This window comes from Pteropus alecto, unplaced genomic scaffold (genome assembly GCF_000325575.1).
Source record: "Pteropus alecto unplaced genomic scaffold, ASM32557v1 scaffold354, whole genome shotgun sequence".
Lineage (NCBI taxonomy): Eukaryota > Metazoa > Chordata > Mammalia > Chiroptera > Pteropodidae > Pteropus > Pteropus alecto.
Genome location: NW_006435759.1, coordinates 79,713 through 94,878, shown reverse-complemented (window position 1 = coordinate 94,878; position 15,166 = coordinate 79,713). Strand labels below are relative to the sequence as shown.

The window sequence follows — 15,166 nt, the reverse complement described above, 5'->3', positions numbered from 1 at the left end:
AATCACTTAGTTCCCATCAGTCCACTGTGACACTACTCCTTCCACTCACTACACTAGTAATCTCTGAAACTGAAACACGTCCTGTCTATCACACCATGGCTCAGCACCACAGAGGCCTCCACTGGGACACATACTTTTTACTTCAAGGTGCCCTTGAAAAACCATCTTGGGAAATCTGGTTTCACAGTCAGAGAGGAAAATTATTTTCAAAGGTGGGTTTTTTGTGTTTTTTTTTTCTTTTTTCAAAATATTGTTTCACCCCATTTTGGTGAAATAATTAACAATTTTCACTCTACAGAGAAATATACTGAAACAGGGCAAGGTCATAAACTAAACCCAAGTAGAAACCTGAGCCAAAAGTCTAAGCTTACACAGTCTCGGTTAACGAATTTAAATTAGATTCGGAATGATAAAATGCCTTATAAAGACCTGTGTGATCAGGGCCCTGCTTATCTCTCTAGGCTCATTCCTACAACCCATCAAACCCCAGTCCTATGATCCAGCTGTAGTAACTTCAACTGAACCATGCTTCTTCTAACCCTGGACATTTATTTAACCCTATTATTCCCTTTGCTTCAAATACACATCCCCCGTTATTTTTGCCTAGCTAAAAACGCCAATTCTTCCTTCTGAACTCAGTCAAAATATCATTTCCTCCCAGCTCCCCGCCACCAGGTGTCCCTTCTCTTGGCTTACAAGCTACCTGTCTATGTCCTTACATCATGGCATATACGAACTGGATAGTACACTGAGTGCTTATTTGTCTGCCCCTCCCTGATAGACTGAGAGTTCCAAGAAGGCAAATACTTAGAAGTGGATTCCTAAACACTGTGGAACTTGTCATACTATACTATAATTGCCTATTTGTTTTTCTGTATTCCTCCCAAAACTGTAAGCTCAATGTGAGCTAAGACTGGATTTCTGGCACTTATCATCATGCCTGGCGCACGGTTCACCTTCAATAAATATTTGCTGAATGACTGAAATCCTACAGCACTTTATACAGCTTTTTGCTGATTCATGTATTTGCTCTATGCCCTTAGTATTTGTTCTGTAAGATCATTCATGTAAAAGTTGCTCGTAATCCCTGATTCACGAGAAGTGTTCAATAAATGCCAGTTTTTCTTTTCTCATCTTCTCTACTTGGGTGTAAATTCCTTTATGGCAAGGGCTTTATCGTATACATTTTTTGTGACCCCCCAAAGTCACCAGCAGTCTTCTGTACTAAAAGTTAAGTAAATATGGAGGAAAAGGAAGAAGGAACTAAAGTAAGCACCTGCTTGTTGACATAGTTATCCAGGATTCGAAGAGACAGGATATGTACATATGAGAGGGAATACACAGGACAGCACAAACATGCCAAATGAGTAGTAAAGATATTAAATGGTACAAAAATCCATAGGAAATAACAGCTAAGGTAGGAAAGAACTCTTCAGAGAGAAGGTGAGAACTAGGTTTAGTTCTGCTGGATGTGGGGATAGTCCAGCAGTACGAAGTGAAAAACATACATAGTTATACATAAAAAAAGATGAAATATGCAAGAGAGATTTTAGGACACAATGAGTACTGTCTGGGGTAAACAGATATTTCCCAAGTGCCTACTGTGTGCTAGGAACAGTGCTAGGTGCTGGACCACAATAGCGAGCTCTCATGAAACCTATAGTCTAGTGAAGAAGTTAGACAAATACTAATTTATAACATAGACTGATAAACTGTTTGATAGGGGAAGTACTAGATACATGACTTCATCCAAGAGGTAAATTATCAAAAATAGGAGTGATAAGCAGGGAAGCCTTCCTATAAAAAGCTGGACTATACTGACACTGAAATAGGAAAGATAAGTAGGTTTTTACTTGTTTTGACTGTTTAATTACCTGAGTCTGTATCAAAAAGGACCTGTAACTATGGTCAAGAATTTAAGCTTCATCCAAACAGCAATGGGAAAGCATCAAAGGTTTAACTATATTTTTTCATGACTCATTCTGACTATAATGTAGAAAATAAATGAGAAAAGGCAAGACTACAGACAAAAACTGTTGCCATGACCTGGGTGAGGAATGATGGTGGCCTGAATAATGAAAAATAGCTAATTTCTCAGTTTTCATAACTGTACTATGGTTATAGAACTACTAGGAGATGCTGGGTGAAGAGCATGTGGGAACATTCTCTACTGCTTTTGCAACTCCTCTGTAAGTTTAAAACTATCTCAAAATAGAAAGTTAAAAAAATAAGTGGCAATATGAATGAAAAGAAAGGGAGTCAAGAGCTAATACTAAAGAAGTACAAACAATAGGACTTTGTGAGTAACTGGATGAAAGAGGTGAGACCAAGAGAAATCACATGCATATAATGCAGAGTTGGGGTTGAAGTGTCCAAGATCTTAAATGTTAAGCCAAGGGTTTTGAGCTTTATCCTGAAAAAGGGGTACTACAACAAAGGGTTTTCTGATAGAGACTATCAGACAACCACAAAATTCAAAGATTAAAATAGCCTTAACTATTCCTTTTCTTTTCTTCTATTCTTTTAAAGGGGGAGGAAGAGCTTTCCTTTATCTTAACTCCTATAGGGGTTATCCTTTTCCCCTTCCTTTCAAAAAAATATATACAAATATATATATATAAATACACACACACACACACACACACACACAATTAGTGCTTTCCAAGTGTGGTTTATTCATTCTGACTCAAGTTTCTCAGCAGCTTTGTCAACACTTATAAGTGAATTCTACCTCTACCAATGAAAGTGCTTTCTTTAAAGTCCTCTATCATCTGTCAAATCTTTTGTTCGGACTTTTCAGTTCTCCATCAGAAGCTTTCTGAAGCAATTTTTTAGTGATGACTTTTCATTTCTTCATGGAACTCACTCATCTTGATTTCTATTATTTACTCCCTAGTTTTCTAATTACTCCAGTGTAGACAGTTTCTCTCCACTTCACACAATTTAGTTTTCAAGTAATGTTAATTTATTTGCTCATTCATGCAGAGTGAACAAAACAAACTCCCTGCCCTTATGAAGTACTCATTCTAGTACTAACAATTTTCCTATCTACAAAATGTCTAGAGAATCTGTGTCCTTCTTTCCAGTATCACTGTTGTGGCCTGAATTTAGAGTCTCAATACCTCTTTGTGTAGTACAGTTCTCTTCAAACTATGGATTGCAACTCCTATGAGTCATGAAATAAATTTAGTTAATTATGTTAAAAAGGAAAAAAGGAAATAGAAAATCAGAGTGCATTCCACATAAGAAGTTTTATAAAAGTTGTTTTAGTTATATTAATATTTATAAATAAATATGTGTGTGTGTGTATGTGTATATATGAATGAATATGCTATCTGTTCCTGATTCTAAACCCCTGCCTCGCAAGGTCATGAAAACCCTGTTTAAAGTCTCCCTAAACCTGGTGGCCCAAGACACAAACATCTTCACAAAGGCCTCCATCTTCATAACTGGGAGCTCTCTTCCTCTCTTACTTCCACAGTACTTGACACCTTCCCTAGGTATTTGTCAGGCGCTGCCTTGTACGGCAGAACATCTAGCTGTCAACTATACTGTGGGCCTTCTGGTACAAAAAAAGACATTTTAAGCCTCTTAATGTTCTCCTCAGATGTTTTTCCAACAAATCTAGTCCTAGCATCTAGTAGAGAAGAGAAAAATCTCAAAATACTGCACTGTGTGCCTTTCTTAGAGAAAAGCCTGTAATATCTCTGGAAAAAATAAATGTAGTAAGATCTGACAGCTGATTTTCCCATCACACTTAGCAAACATTGTCAGACAAGAAAACATTTTGACAAAAGAAAGGAGTAATACACTGCCTCCTCAGTAATAAATGTCACACACGGTACATACCTGGAGTTGGTTTACATCGGCACTCTCTGGAGAATCCCGACCACCCTTTTGCATTATAACAATGATAATTTTGAAAGTAAAATTTAAAATCGTCACATCAAAAATGTAGTGTGTTGATCTACTAGATTTTTAAAGGTAAACTGAAGGGCTTCGTATTTCTCAGAATAGGAGCCCTTGGCTGACAACTCAGGTCTCAGGTACTGACATCACAAACACCACATTTGTACTCCTGATGTTTCTTCAGGGTTTAGTGGAATCTCACTCCAAAAAAAAAAAAAGCCAATTATCTTAAACTTTCTTTACTAAAAGTCACTTCCTCTCACCCTTACTTATTTGCCAAATACATAAATACTACATTTGCAACATAAAGCTTACTAGAATATGTGGCCAAAATTTATTGAGGTCTAACTAATTCTTTTTTCCTTTTAGTAAGCTATATCAAATTTGCATTCCTCTAAAAGGCCCTAGTGAAATAACATAAATATTACTTTCAACAATGTCAAATGATATTTGAGATGTTCTTTCTACTTTTGAACTGATTATAATAATTTTGTTAATATTATATGAAGTACAAAAATCAGACTTTATTCTTATCACATATAGCAAGCCGAACACACACACGCTTATATAATATGAAAGATGAAAAAAGCTAACACAATTATATCTGTGTCAACATTAGTACATGCTAATTGCCAAGAATTTACACATTCATTTCTCTTTGTTTATCCATAGTACTATACATAATTGTACAGCATATATGAATGAAATACATATTCTTGCCAAATCTGATTACACAGGCAGACATTTGTTGTTTTGGGGCATGAATTACTATTTTCATTTTCAAACGTTCACTATTTTACACTAAACTTGTGTGAAGATATCTACTGACATAGATATATATCAATCATACGATAAAATAAAAATAAAAATCAGAAACAGTGATATATTTAGGCCCCACAAAGCCAAACATGTATGTAAATATTAATCAATTAAAATAAAGATTTCCTTTGCTTTGAAAATGGGTGAATTTGAAACAGTAATAAGTTCTCTATGAAATAACTTTTATTCTTGATTTGCTAAGACTAATCAAGGTGAATTTATGATATAAAAGTCAAATCAAAGAGAAGAAAGGATAATAAGGAGCCTAAAAAAGTTAAGTTCTGACTCTCATTTGGGCTATTCGCAATGACATTATGACATTGATAACTATAAAGCAGTAAAATTTCTTAAACTCTGTGGAGGCTGGAGATTTCATTACTCTCCCTTCAAGTTGGTCCCAATGTATAACATCATTTTAAAAAGTATGTTCTAGGATGAAATTACCGTAGAATTTACATAATCATCAATGCTAATTACCAAGAAGTAACAGGTTTCCACAAAAACTGGCAACTATACAATATAAATGTAAATGGAAAAAAAAAATGCCAATTACACTACATGTATTAAGTGAAAAGCAGGGGAATGAAGAACAGATTTGTATCAGCTAACTAATAACAGGGACCACTTAAGACATGCTAAGCTTTAAGATATTATCACTACAATTAAGTACTTCTACATAGTTTAAAATAAATTTGCAAAGTTTATCTTCCAAAAATGATAGAATCATCTATTTTTCTGTGTCAGAAATCAAAAGAATATCCTCTACCCTTGCATTAAAATATAGATTAAAGGTTAATTGTGTAAAGCTTCTTTCTCTCCCACAAACTAAAACTTCCCTGAGGATAGGAACAATGTTATATGTATCTTTTATCCCCTGTCATCACAGAACAGAATATTGGAAGTTGTTATGGAATCCGTTTTCAGTTATAGGGGGAGCATGATTTAGAAAGAACTACAACACAGAGGTGTGTGGATTTGGGTAGGGTACGATGTGTAAAGTGGTTATAAATGATCTAATACTACTTGCTACAAAGTTTGTATAAAATAAGTAGCTTGGGAAATAATAGTGTTTTCATCAAACATCAGTCAACGTGGGTGTTTCATGAGAAATAAGTTATTCCATGGGGTAGAAAGAAACATTAATTAGTCTCTGGAATAGTTTTGGTACATTCTACAAAGACTTGAGTTTTGATCTGGACTCTGTCACTTAGCATATGATTTACTTTCTTTATCTATAAAATAGAGCTACTACTTATCTCATAGAGATGTTTATGAGGTTAAAGTACACTTTAGTGCCCAGCACTGAAAAGATGTTTGTTATTATTTTCATGTGAACTTAGTCAAGTTATTTAAACTTTGAGCCTGTTTCTTTAGTCATGAGTAAAAATAAAATTTTCATTCATCTTTATATTATCCTTATGTATTAGGTAAAATAACTGGCAAATAATAAGAATTCATATTGAGCTTCTCAAATTTCAGATTTTGTAGGTTAAAAATATTGCTTTTAACAGAATTAGTTTACAGTTTTGACTTCTTTTATGATCACTGCCGTTCAAATGTCCACATGGTGCCCTAAGGTATAGCTGGCATCTATAAACCCAAGATCACCAAACAGGATTTTAATCAGCATCTCCTTCCGTGTGTGTGTTCTCACTTGAGACAGCTCAGGATCACTCCAGCAACCCACTTCTTCAGTTTCTGCTCCTGCATTATCAACTCCCTAAGAAACACATTTGTCTCATCCACTGAAATACCTCATTTCCTTTTATTCTAATTATTCCCTAATACTCAGTACAGACTACACTAGAAATTAAATTCAATCTGGACACTGGAAAAAAAAACTCCTGGACTGTCAGATTATCACAGTCCTAATTCCTGCTTTCTATCACTAGTTATATATGATCTTTGACAAATTGCTTAATAAAATAACAGTATTTGTATGGAAGTTTATAGTTTTTATAGTTTTCAAGTACTGTGTCATTTGAGCTTCAAGAAAAACCTCATGAAGTACACAAAACAGAAATAATATCCATTTTGAGCCAAAGAAATGGAGCATTTAAAAAGTTAGATGACTTAAAAAACTATCTTATTTCCCTCGCTAAGCACTTACTATATACTGAAAACTACTCTGGGTGTCCTGATGCATAAAAGAAGTACAAAACAATCCCTGTATGACGAGCTTTTAATGCCACAAAACATCTCTTGCAGTTATTGATCCTCGGGGCTCCCTTTCTTCTCTTTCCCCTAGCCTTTGCAGAAGCTAATGCTGCCTGGGGTCATTCTATCTTTCATCTTGCATCGGTGGTCACAATGCAGGTAGGTACTATGTCCCTAGGAGGCCAAAAGCCTTTTAAAGGATATTCTATTTGACCCAGGAATCACAATCACATGATACTATTTTAAGGAAAGAGAGACGTAAGCAAGCATTACTTGTAACAATAAAAAAGAGGAAACAAGGTAATCATCCAATTCCAGAGAATACGGAGAAGTGTGGTCTACCTATTCAATGGCATACTACGCACATATTGAAAATTATATTAATTCATATTTATTGACACAGAAATTCTATGATAAAACTTTCAAAAAGAATAAACATATGATTGCACTATCATAAACATATAAAGATGTTTAAATGTGCAGTCTGAAAGATTATATAGCAAGTATTAATCTTGGAATGAGAAGATTATAACTAATTTTTTTCTCTCTACTTACCTGGATTTTATAAGTTCTATAATAAACATTACTATTAATGAAAAAATCACAAACCCTTTTTAAAAAAGAAATCAAAAACTTCAAGTTATTTCCCACTCTAACATGAATATACAGGAGTATACCTTTCCAACTTAAGAAATAGGAGATGTGCATACCAGAAGTTCATCCATGCTAGTTTGACATTTCTCAAGGTTTATCCGTTTGATTGCCACTTTCTCCTTTTTAGGGGCACAATATGCTGCTTGGACCACAGCTGTTGCTCCGCTCCCTAAAGATAAATACATAAATGAGTAAATAAATAGATGGAGAGATAAAAACATGACATTTTTAATTACCACACAATTTGAACAAGAGAAGTTAATCCTTATCTTGTTCCCATATTGAACAACAGTTGGAAAGAAACACTCTAAAAAGCAGGGTGTCAATAAAAGTGAAAGCCTCAACCATTTCAGAGAATTGCCAATAAAAACCAGTACCAAAAAATAATAAAATAAAATAAAATAAAAACTGCTAGGGTTCCAGCTCTAGAATATGATAGTGTAGGCTCATATTTCCATGTTCTTCTCCTCTAAATACAACTAAATGCCCTAGAAATAATTCGACAATCATAAAAAGACTCTACAAAGTAGAAAGAAGGTGAACTGGCCAGGAACCTCCCAGTGTAAGGAAAGGCACCACTGTGAGTTCACTGGGTTTTCCTTGTTCCACCCATAAATCTATGAGTATGCACCAAAACAGACAACAACCTGGAACTGCCAGCAGGGAAAGACAGAGAAACAAATAAATGAGAAAATCCTGCTTTCTGGCCAAAGGACTGTGAAAGGGTAAGCTCAGCAGAGGCCTAGAGGGGAGAGAGATTTCCCAGTCCCTACCCAGGACAGCAGGGGACCCAATCCACCACAGTATTAGCACAAGCAGGGTCTCTTCCCAGCACCCAGACAGCAGTAAGCCAGATTCACTACAGGGCCAACTAGGTCCCTGTCCCACACCTGGGCAATGTCCAAACTGCCCTTAGCAGCAGCAGAACTGGGGACCCACATCCACCAGTCAGCCTAGGTAACACCTGTATAGGTCAAACAGGAGTTCCTTTTGTGCCAGAAGAATGAAGCAGAAGAGACTAGCACTGCAAGAGCTCTGAAAACTAAATTATCATAGGAATTACACCGCTTACAAAGTAGGCCAGGGCTAGACACTAAACCTAAACAGAGCCACTGCCTACTGAAATAGAAGATTTAAATAGGATCAAGAGTCTCTTAACATTAGTATCCTAAACGTCAAGGATACAAAAAAAAAAAAAAATCACATCATACCAAGGAACCAGGAAAAACACACTTACATGAGAAAAGACATTCACTCACATTGATGTCAACACCAAAATGAATCATATGTTGGAGAATTTTAAAGCAGTCATTAAAAAACAATGCTTCAACAAACAATTAAGAATTCTCTTAAAACAAATTAAAAATCTCAGCAAAGAAATAGAAGTTATAAAAAAGTATCAAATGAAAACTATACAACTGAAATATATAGTTTCCAAAGTAAAAAATTTGCTAAAATTGAGTACTAGATCAATAGTTTACTCAATCTAAACAACAGAAAGAAAATAGACTGAAAATAGAACACAGCCTCAGAGAACAGTGGGATAATAATAAAAGATGCAAAGTCCATGTGGCAGGTAGAATAATGCCCCTCCTAACTCGCCAAAAGATGTCCATGTCCTAATTCTTGTAACCTGTGAATGTTACCTTATACGGCAAAAAGACTTCGCACATGTCATTAAGTTAAATTCAGGATATTGTCCTGGATTATCTGGGTGGGCTTAAGGTTATCACAAGGGTCTTTATCAAAGATAGGCAGAAGGGTCAGTCAGAGAAGGAGATAAGACAATGAAAGCAGAGATCAGAGTAATAAGAGCCAGGAGCCAAGGAGCAAGTATTGATACATGTGACAATATAGATGAACCTTGAAAACATCATGCTATGTGAAAAAAAGTCACAAAAGACCACCTATCATATGATTCCATTTATATGAAATGTCCAGAACAGGCAAAATCTATAGAGACAGAATACAGATTAGTGGCTGCCAGGGGCTTGGAGAGGAGAAGAATGGGAAGTTACTGTTTAACAGGGACAGGCGATGAAAATACTCTAGAATTAGACAGTGGTGATGGTTGCAAAACACTGTGAATATACTAAAAAACACTGAATTGTACTCTTTTAAAATGGTAAATTTTATGTTATGTGACTTTTATCTCAATTTCAAAAAAGACAAGGGAATACTACAAACTACTTTAGCTCATAATTCAACAATTTAGAAAAAAATGGACCAATTCTTTGAAAGCAACTACCAAAGCTCAGCCAAGATGAAGTAGATAACCTGAATAGTCCTATGAATATTTTTAAAAGTCAAATTTGTAATTTAAAAATTCTTGAAAAGATCACCGGACACAGAGGGTTTCAATGGAGACAAACACTAAAAGAAGAACTAATCGCCGTTTTCTGGAAATGGAAGAAGTGGAATACCTCCCAACTCATTTTATGAAGCCAATATTACCAAGACCAAAACCAGACAAAGATATCATAAGAATACTAAAGACAATACCTCATAAACTTAGCTGCAAAAGCGTTAACAAAATATTAGCAAATTGAATCCAGCGACAGAAATACACCATAACCAAGTGGTATGTATTACAGGTATGCAAGGCTACTACAGCACTTTTCAAAAATATCAAAATCAGTGTAATACACTATATCGACAGGCTAAGGGAAAAAAATCATACAATCATATCAATTAACACAGAAAAACATTTTTAAAAAATCCAACACCACTGGACTTTTAGCTCTCAGCAAACTAGGAATAGAGAGGAACTTCTTCATAAAGAACATCTACAAAAATGCTTCCAGCTAACAACACACTTAATGGTGAAAGACTGAATGCTTTCCCTCTAAGACTGGGGAAGAGGCAAGGATGCCCATCCTCATTACTCTTACTCAACATGTACTGGAAGTCCTAGTCACCACAATAAAGAAAGAAACAGAAATAAAAGGCATCCAGATTGAAAAAGAAATAAAACTGTCTATGTTTGTATATGACATGATCGCTTATAAAGAAATCCCCAAAAATCTACAAGAAAAGTTCTTATAACTAACAGGAGAGTTTAGCAAGGTTGCAATATATAAGATCAACACATGAAAACCAACTGCATTTCTATAGACTAAAAACAAACGAGTGGAAACCAAAATTTTAAAATATAATGCCATTTACAATTGCTCCCTCCAGATGAATATTTAAGTACAAATTCAATAAAAAATGAACAGAATCTACATGCTGAAAATTACAAAGTACCGATGAAAGTAAAGAAGGCCTAATTAATTGAAGAGATATACCGTGTTCATGGGTTTAAAAAAATTCAACATAGTAAAGATGTCAATACTCCCTAAACTGACTATATATATATATAGGTTTGATACAATTCCAATCAAAATCCTAAGTATTTTGTACATATAGACAAGCTTATTCCAAAGTTTATGTGAGAGGAGAAGGCCCTAGAATAGCCAACACAATAGCGAAGATGACGAACAAAGTTGAAGGCTTCATACTACCCAAATTCAAGACCTATTATATAGAATAATCGAGATGGTGTGGCAGGCAGACACACACACACATACCCCAGAACAAAGAACTCAGAAGATTCACAGCATTGTGCCCCACTGATTTTTGATAAAGGTGCAAAAGCAACTTGATGGAGATGGGATAACCTATCAGAATGGCTAAAAAAAAATTTTTTAACTTTGGTGAGGATGTGATGAAACTGGAACACTTATACATTGCTGATGGAGATGTAAAAATTGGTACAGCCACTCTGGAAATTAGTTTGGCTGTTTCTTTTAAAACTAAAAATAGACTTGACAATTTAGCATTTTTATGCTTGAGTATTTATCCCAGAGAAACAAAAATATATGTTCACATAGAAACTTGCATATGAATATTTATAGCAGCTTTATTCGTAATAGCCTCAAACTGGGAACTACCCAAATATCTTTCAACAGACGAATAAACTCTGGCATATTCATACAGAGGACTACTACTCAGCAATAAAAAATAAACAAACCATTGATATGCACAATTACTTGAAGGGACTTCAAGGGCATTATGCTCAAAAAAGTTACATATTTTATGATCCCATTTATGTAACACTCTTGAAATAGCAAAAATAATAAACATGAACAACAGACTAGTGGTTGTTAAGGGATGTGGGGAGAGGCATTAGATATGGTTTAAAGGATATGTAAAGAACTTTACAGTGGGGTATAGATATGGTGGGTAGTAGCTACACGACATAAAACTGCATAGAACTGTACACACATATAAATAGTAAAATCTGAGTAAGTTCTGTGGATTGTTTAAAAAAAATGCTTAGGCCTCAATTCGTCCTCTACCATTAATAAAATAATCTTCAAACACCTGCACAATGTTACTCCTCAGATCAGTAAACCACAGCAGCTACTTGATACTTGGTAAGTCAACATATTAACTTATTTTCCATATGCCAGATGAAATCTATTTTATCTCCATCTCCACTCCTCTGTGCAAGCCATCCACTCTGCTTTCTACACATTAATCCATATCTCTCCCTCCTTTCAAAGCCCAACTCAAAACTCACCTAACTTCAGTAAGCAGCATGGAAAACACACTTATATTCAAACTTGAGTTCCACCGCTATTAACAGGGTAAGTCTTCATTTCCAGACTATGTGCCTAGATTTGGTATTGTTCAATAAATGTCATTATTATTTGTTCATTTACACATTATCTTACTGTTAGGTATCTAAACTGTTAAAAAACATTGCGGTATCTCAAGTATTTGGCATAAGGTAGGTGTATTATACTTCTAAAGTACTTGAATCTTCACCAAAATACATGAAGACGAATTATCCCCACTAAACCCCCATCTCTACCCATTCCATTAAAACTGTAGCTTTTTTCAACGTTTTAATCATTGAAACTAAACATTCTCCTGTACAAATACTTAGCCTTGGATAGAGATGAATTGTAAATACAAAAAAGGAAAAAATGTGCAATCATTAAATTCCTTCTCCCTTCTTCTCCATTCTCTTATCCTCTTCTCAAATACAAAGTAACTTCACCAAAATGTTGGCAAAAGAGGGCACAGGGGAAGAAAAAGTGCTATATGTATTGTGCAGTAATTACATTCAGAAAATGAAACTTTGAGCAGAATGCTTCATGTAAAATGCAATATGCTTTCAATATTCCGGGGAGAAATACTACCCACACACTCTCATAGAGAGCATTTATTTTCGAGAATGAGATATTTACTTTAATAAGACCCTATATCAGCCTGTAAAAGAACTAATTAAATCACCTAAAAGAAGTATATGGCAGTTGACCATCTAGGGCTTTATAACTTAAATTTCTAAAAGAGCAAAACACTCTATCAAAAGGATATACACCTGCTGAAAAGTTTTCTGAAAGGATACACAGAAACTACCAAGAGTGGTTAACAGAGAGTGGAAAAGGAGCATTTTATCATCAAAAGATGACAAAATAAAAAGGAATAAAGTACTGATACATGTCACAACACAGAGGAGCCTTGAAAACATGCTAAGTAAAGATACTAGACACAAAAGGCCACGTATAGTATAACTCATTTATATGAAATATCCAGAATAGGCAAACCCGTAGAGGCAGAAAGTAGCTTCGTGGTTGGAGGGAGGAGGGACTGGAGAGTGCTGCTAGTGGAGATGGGAGTTTCTCTCTGGAGCTGGGAAATGTTCTGGAAGTAGACGGCGGTGAGGGTTGCACAGCTATGTGAATATACTGATTTGTACACTTTAGAAGGGGAAATGTTATGATATGTGAATTTTAACAATAAAGCTGTTATTTAAAAATCTCAAGTATGCCACCAAATTTCTAATATTAATGTGCTACAAACATTAAAAATGGAAAACAATTTATATATGTAACTATGTAATTCAATAGAACTTGTTTGTTACATTTAAACCCATTTTGAAAATCCCTGAATAAAGTTATTTATCACTAACGTGGATAAACCCAAATCAACAATTTTAACAAACTAAAGAAAGATCTGAATCACAATTATAACTAATCAAAAACTCTGCTCAAAGTTCATGTAATGCAAAATTCAAAATAAAATCCAATATTCAAGAATATATTTACCATTCAATGACATCATCCAATTGTGTACTTTAACTATTTTGACACTAGTTTTGAACACTGACATTGCTTGATAAAAATGATCCATAGACTATTATGGAAAAAGTTTATAGTTTACCTGCTTCTTGGCTGAGCTCTCTTTATTCTGCATATGAGTATGGGTCAAAGTTAGGCAGAATGTTATGCCTGTCATTGTTTCCTCCCCCTCAATCCCCTCCTCGCCTAATTCCGACTGTGTGTAAACTCAGAAGTACACTTATCAACTGTTTCTCCTGCCTTCAGTGAGAGGCAGTTGCCCCACTCTGGGAAATGCCAGAGAGAAAGGAAGCTAATGATGTATGCAGGTCATACATCTGTCTGGCTAAGATGAGAGGCATGCTCTAGTCACAGAGGCATAATGTGGCCACTACAGGGTACCTTTGGTCCTAGATAACAGCTATCTTCTAATTAAGTAGATGTGGTCCCTGATTCTTTTTTCTTTTTAAATTAGAGGTCTTTTGTTTTGTTTTGTTTGTTTTTCTTCACATCTATCATGCCATGAATTCACAGGGAACGGGTTCCAGCAGCTCGGGCTCCTTTCCACTGGATCTCACAAAGTGAGCTTCTCTGGGTGGAGCAGGCTGGCACTTCAGTTGAATCCAGGTACCTTTCTCTTTGGCTTCTTTCTTTCCTTGATCACCTTCCTTCATATGTTTCAGGAAGCTGCCTGGCTCTTAGAGTGCTTAATATGCTCAACATGTACATTCATTCTCTTGGCAAGAATCTTGCTCTTAACCTGTTTGTTTAAAACACTGTAGACTCTTCCAGTTTTACCACGGTAACATCTGTGGGACATTCCCTTTTGAACAGTGCCCATTCCCTTAACGTCTACAGTGTAGACATCTCCTCTCCTCTTTCTCTTTGCATTAGTCATTTTGGCGAATTACTGGAAGATGGTAGTTCCGGCTGAAAGGTGGTTCCTGATTCTTAATCATTTTAATGTTCACAAATGTACTACCTACTGGTATTCTTTGTAACCAGTATTAATTTTCAAACCCGTTATTCTGCCCCCAGGTAATTCAACATTGATTATCTTATACATATAAAACCTGAAATACTAGCTTTAAACATACTAGTGGCATGTCCTACCTAAACCAAAACCATGCTGGCGTTTAAAATATAGATATAGGAATATATGATTTTAAGTTTTGTTGTTATTAATTCCTACTCATCATTAAACACAGAATTAATTTCATTAATAATGAAACACTAAACCTAGGTCTTATCAATCATAATTGTTTATATACTAAAGTATCTTCTTTTCCACTCAAAGATTCACTCAATAAACAAATATCCCTAGGAGCAAGGTATTAAATTCTGCTGTAATTCAACAAATGGCCAAAAAAAAGTTGCTAACATTTCCCACCCTGGTGATAAAAGAGACCTGCAGACTAACAATCACTTTCACTGATTGTCATATGATCTTTCGAAAACAAATGCCAAAATATTGCTCAGCAATCAAAAATATTTTAAGGTACTAACATAAAGGATTA

General features: G+C 35.2%; 1 protein-coding gene across 1 annotated transcript in view; it reads right to left on the bottom strand.

The window, feature by feature from the left end:
- The window catches only part of OXSR1 (oxidative stress responsive 1), a 76,842-nt gene that overhangs the window by 52,699 nt on the left and 8,977 nt on the right, over positions 1-15,166 (bottom strand). Inside the window, exon 2 of the mRNA XM_006910781.3 lies at positions 7,596-7,708. Coding sequence (XP_006910843.1) covers positions 7,596-7,708 — 113 coding nt within the window. The remainder of the gene's footprint in view (positions 1-7,595; positions 7,709-15,166) is intronic.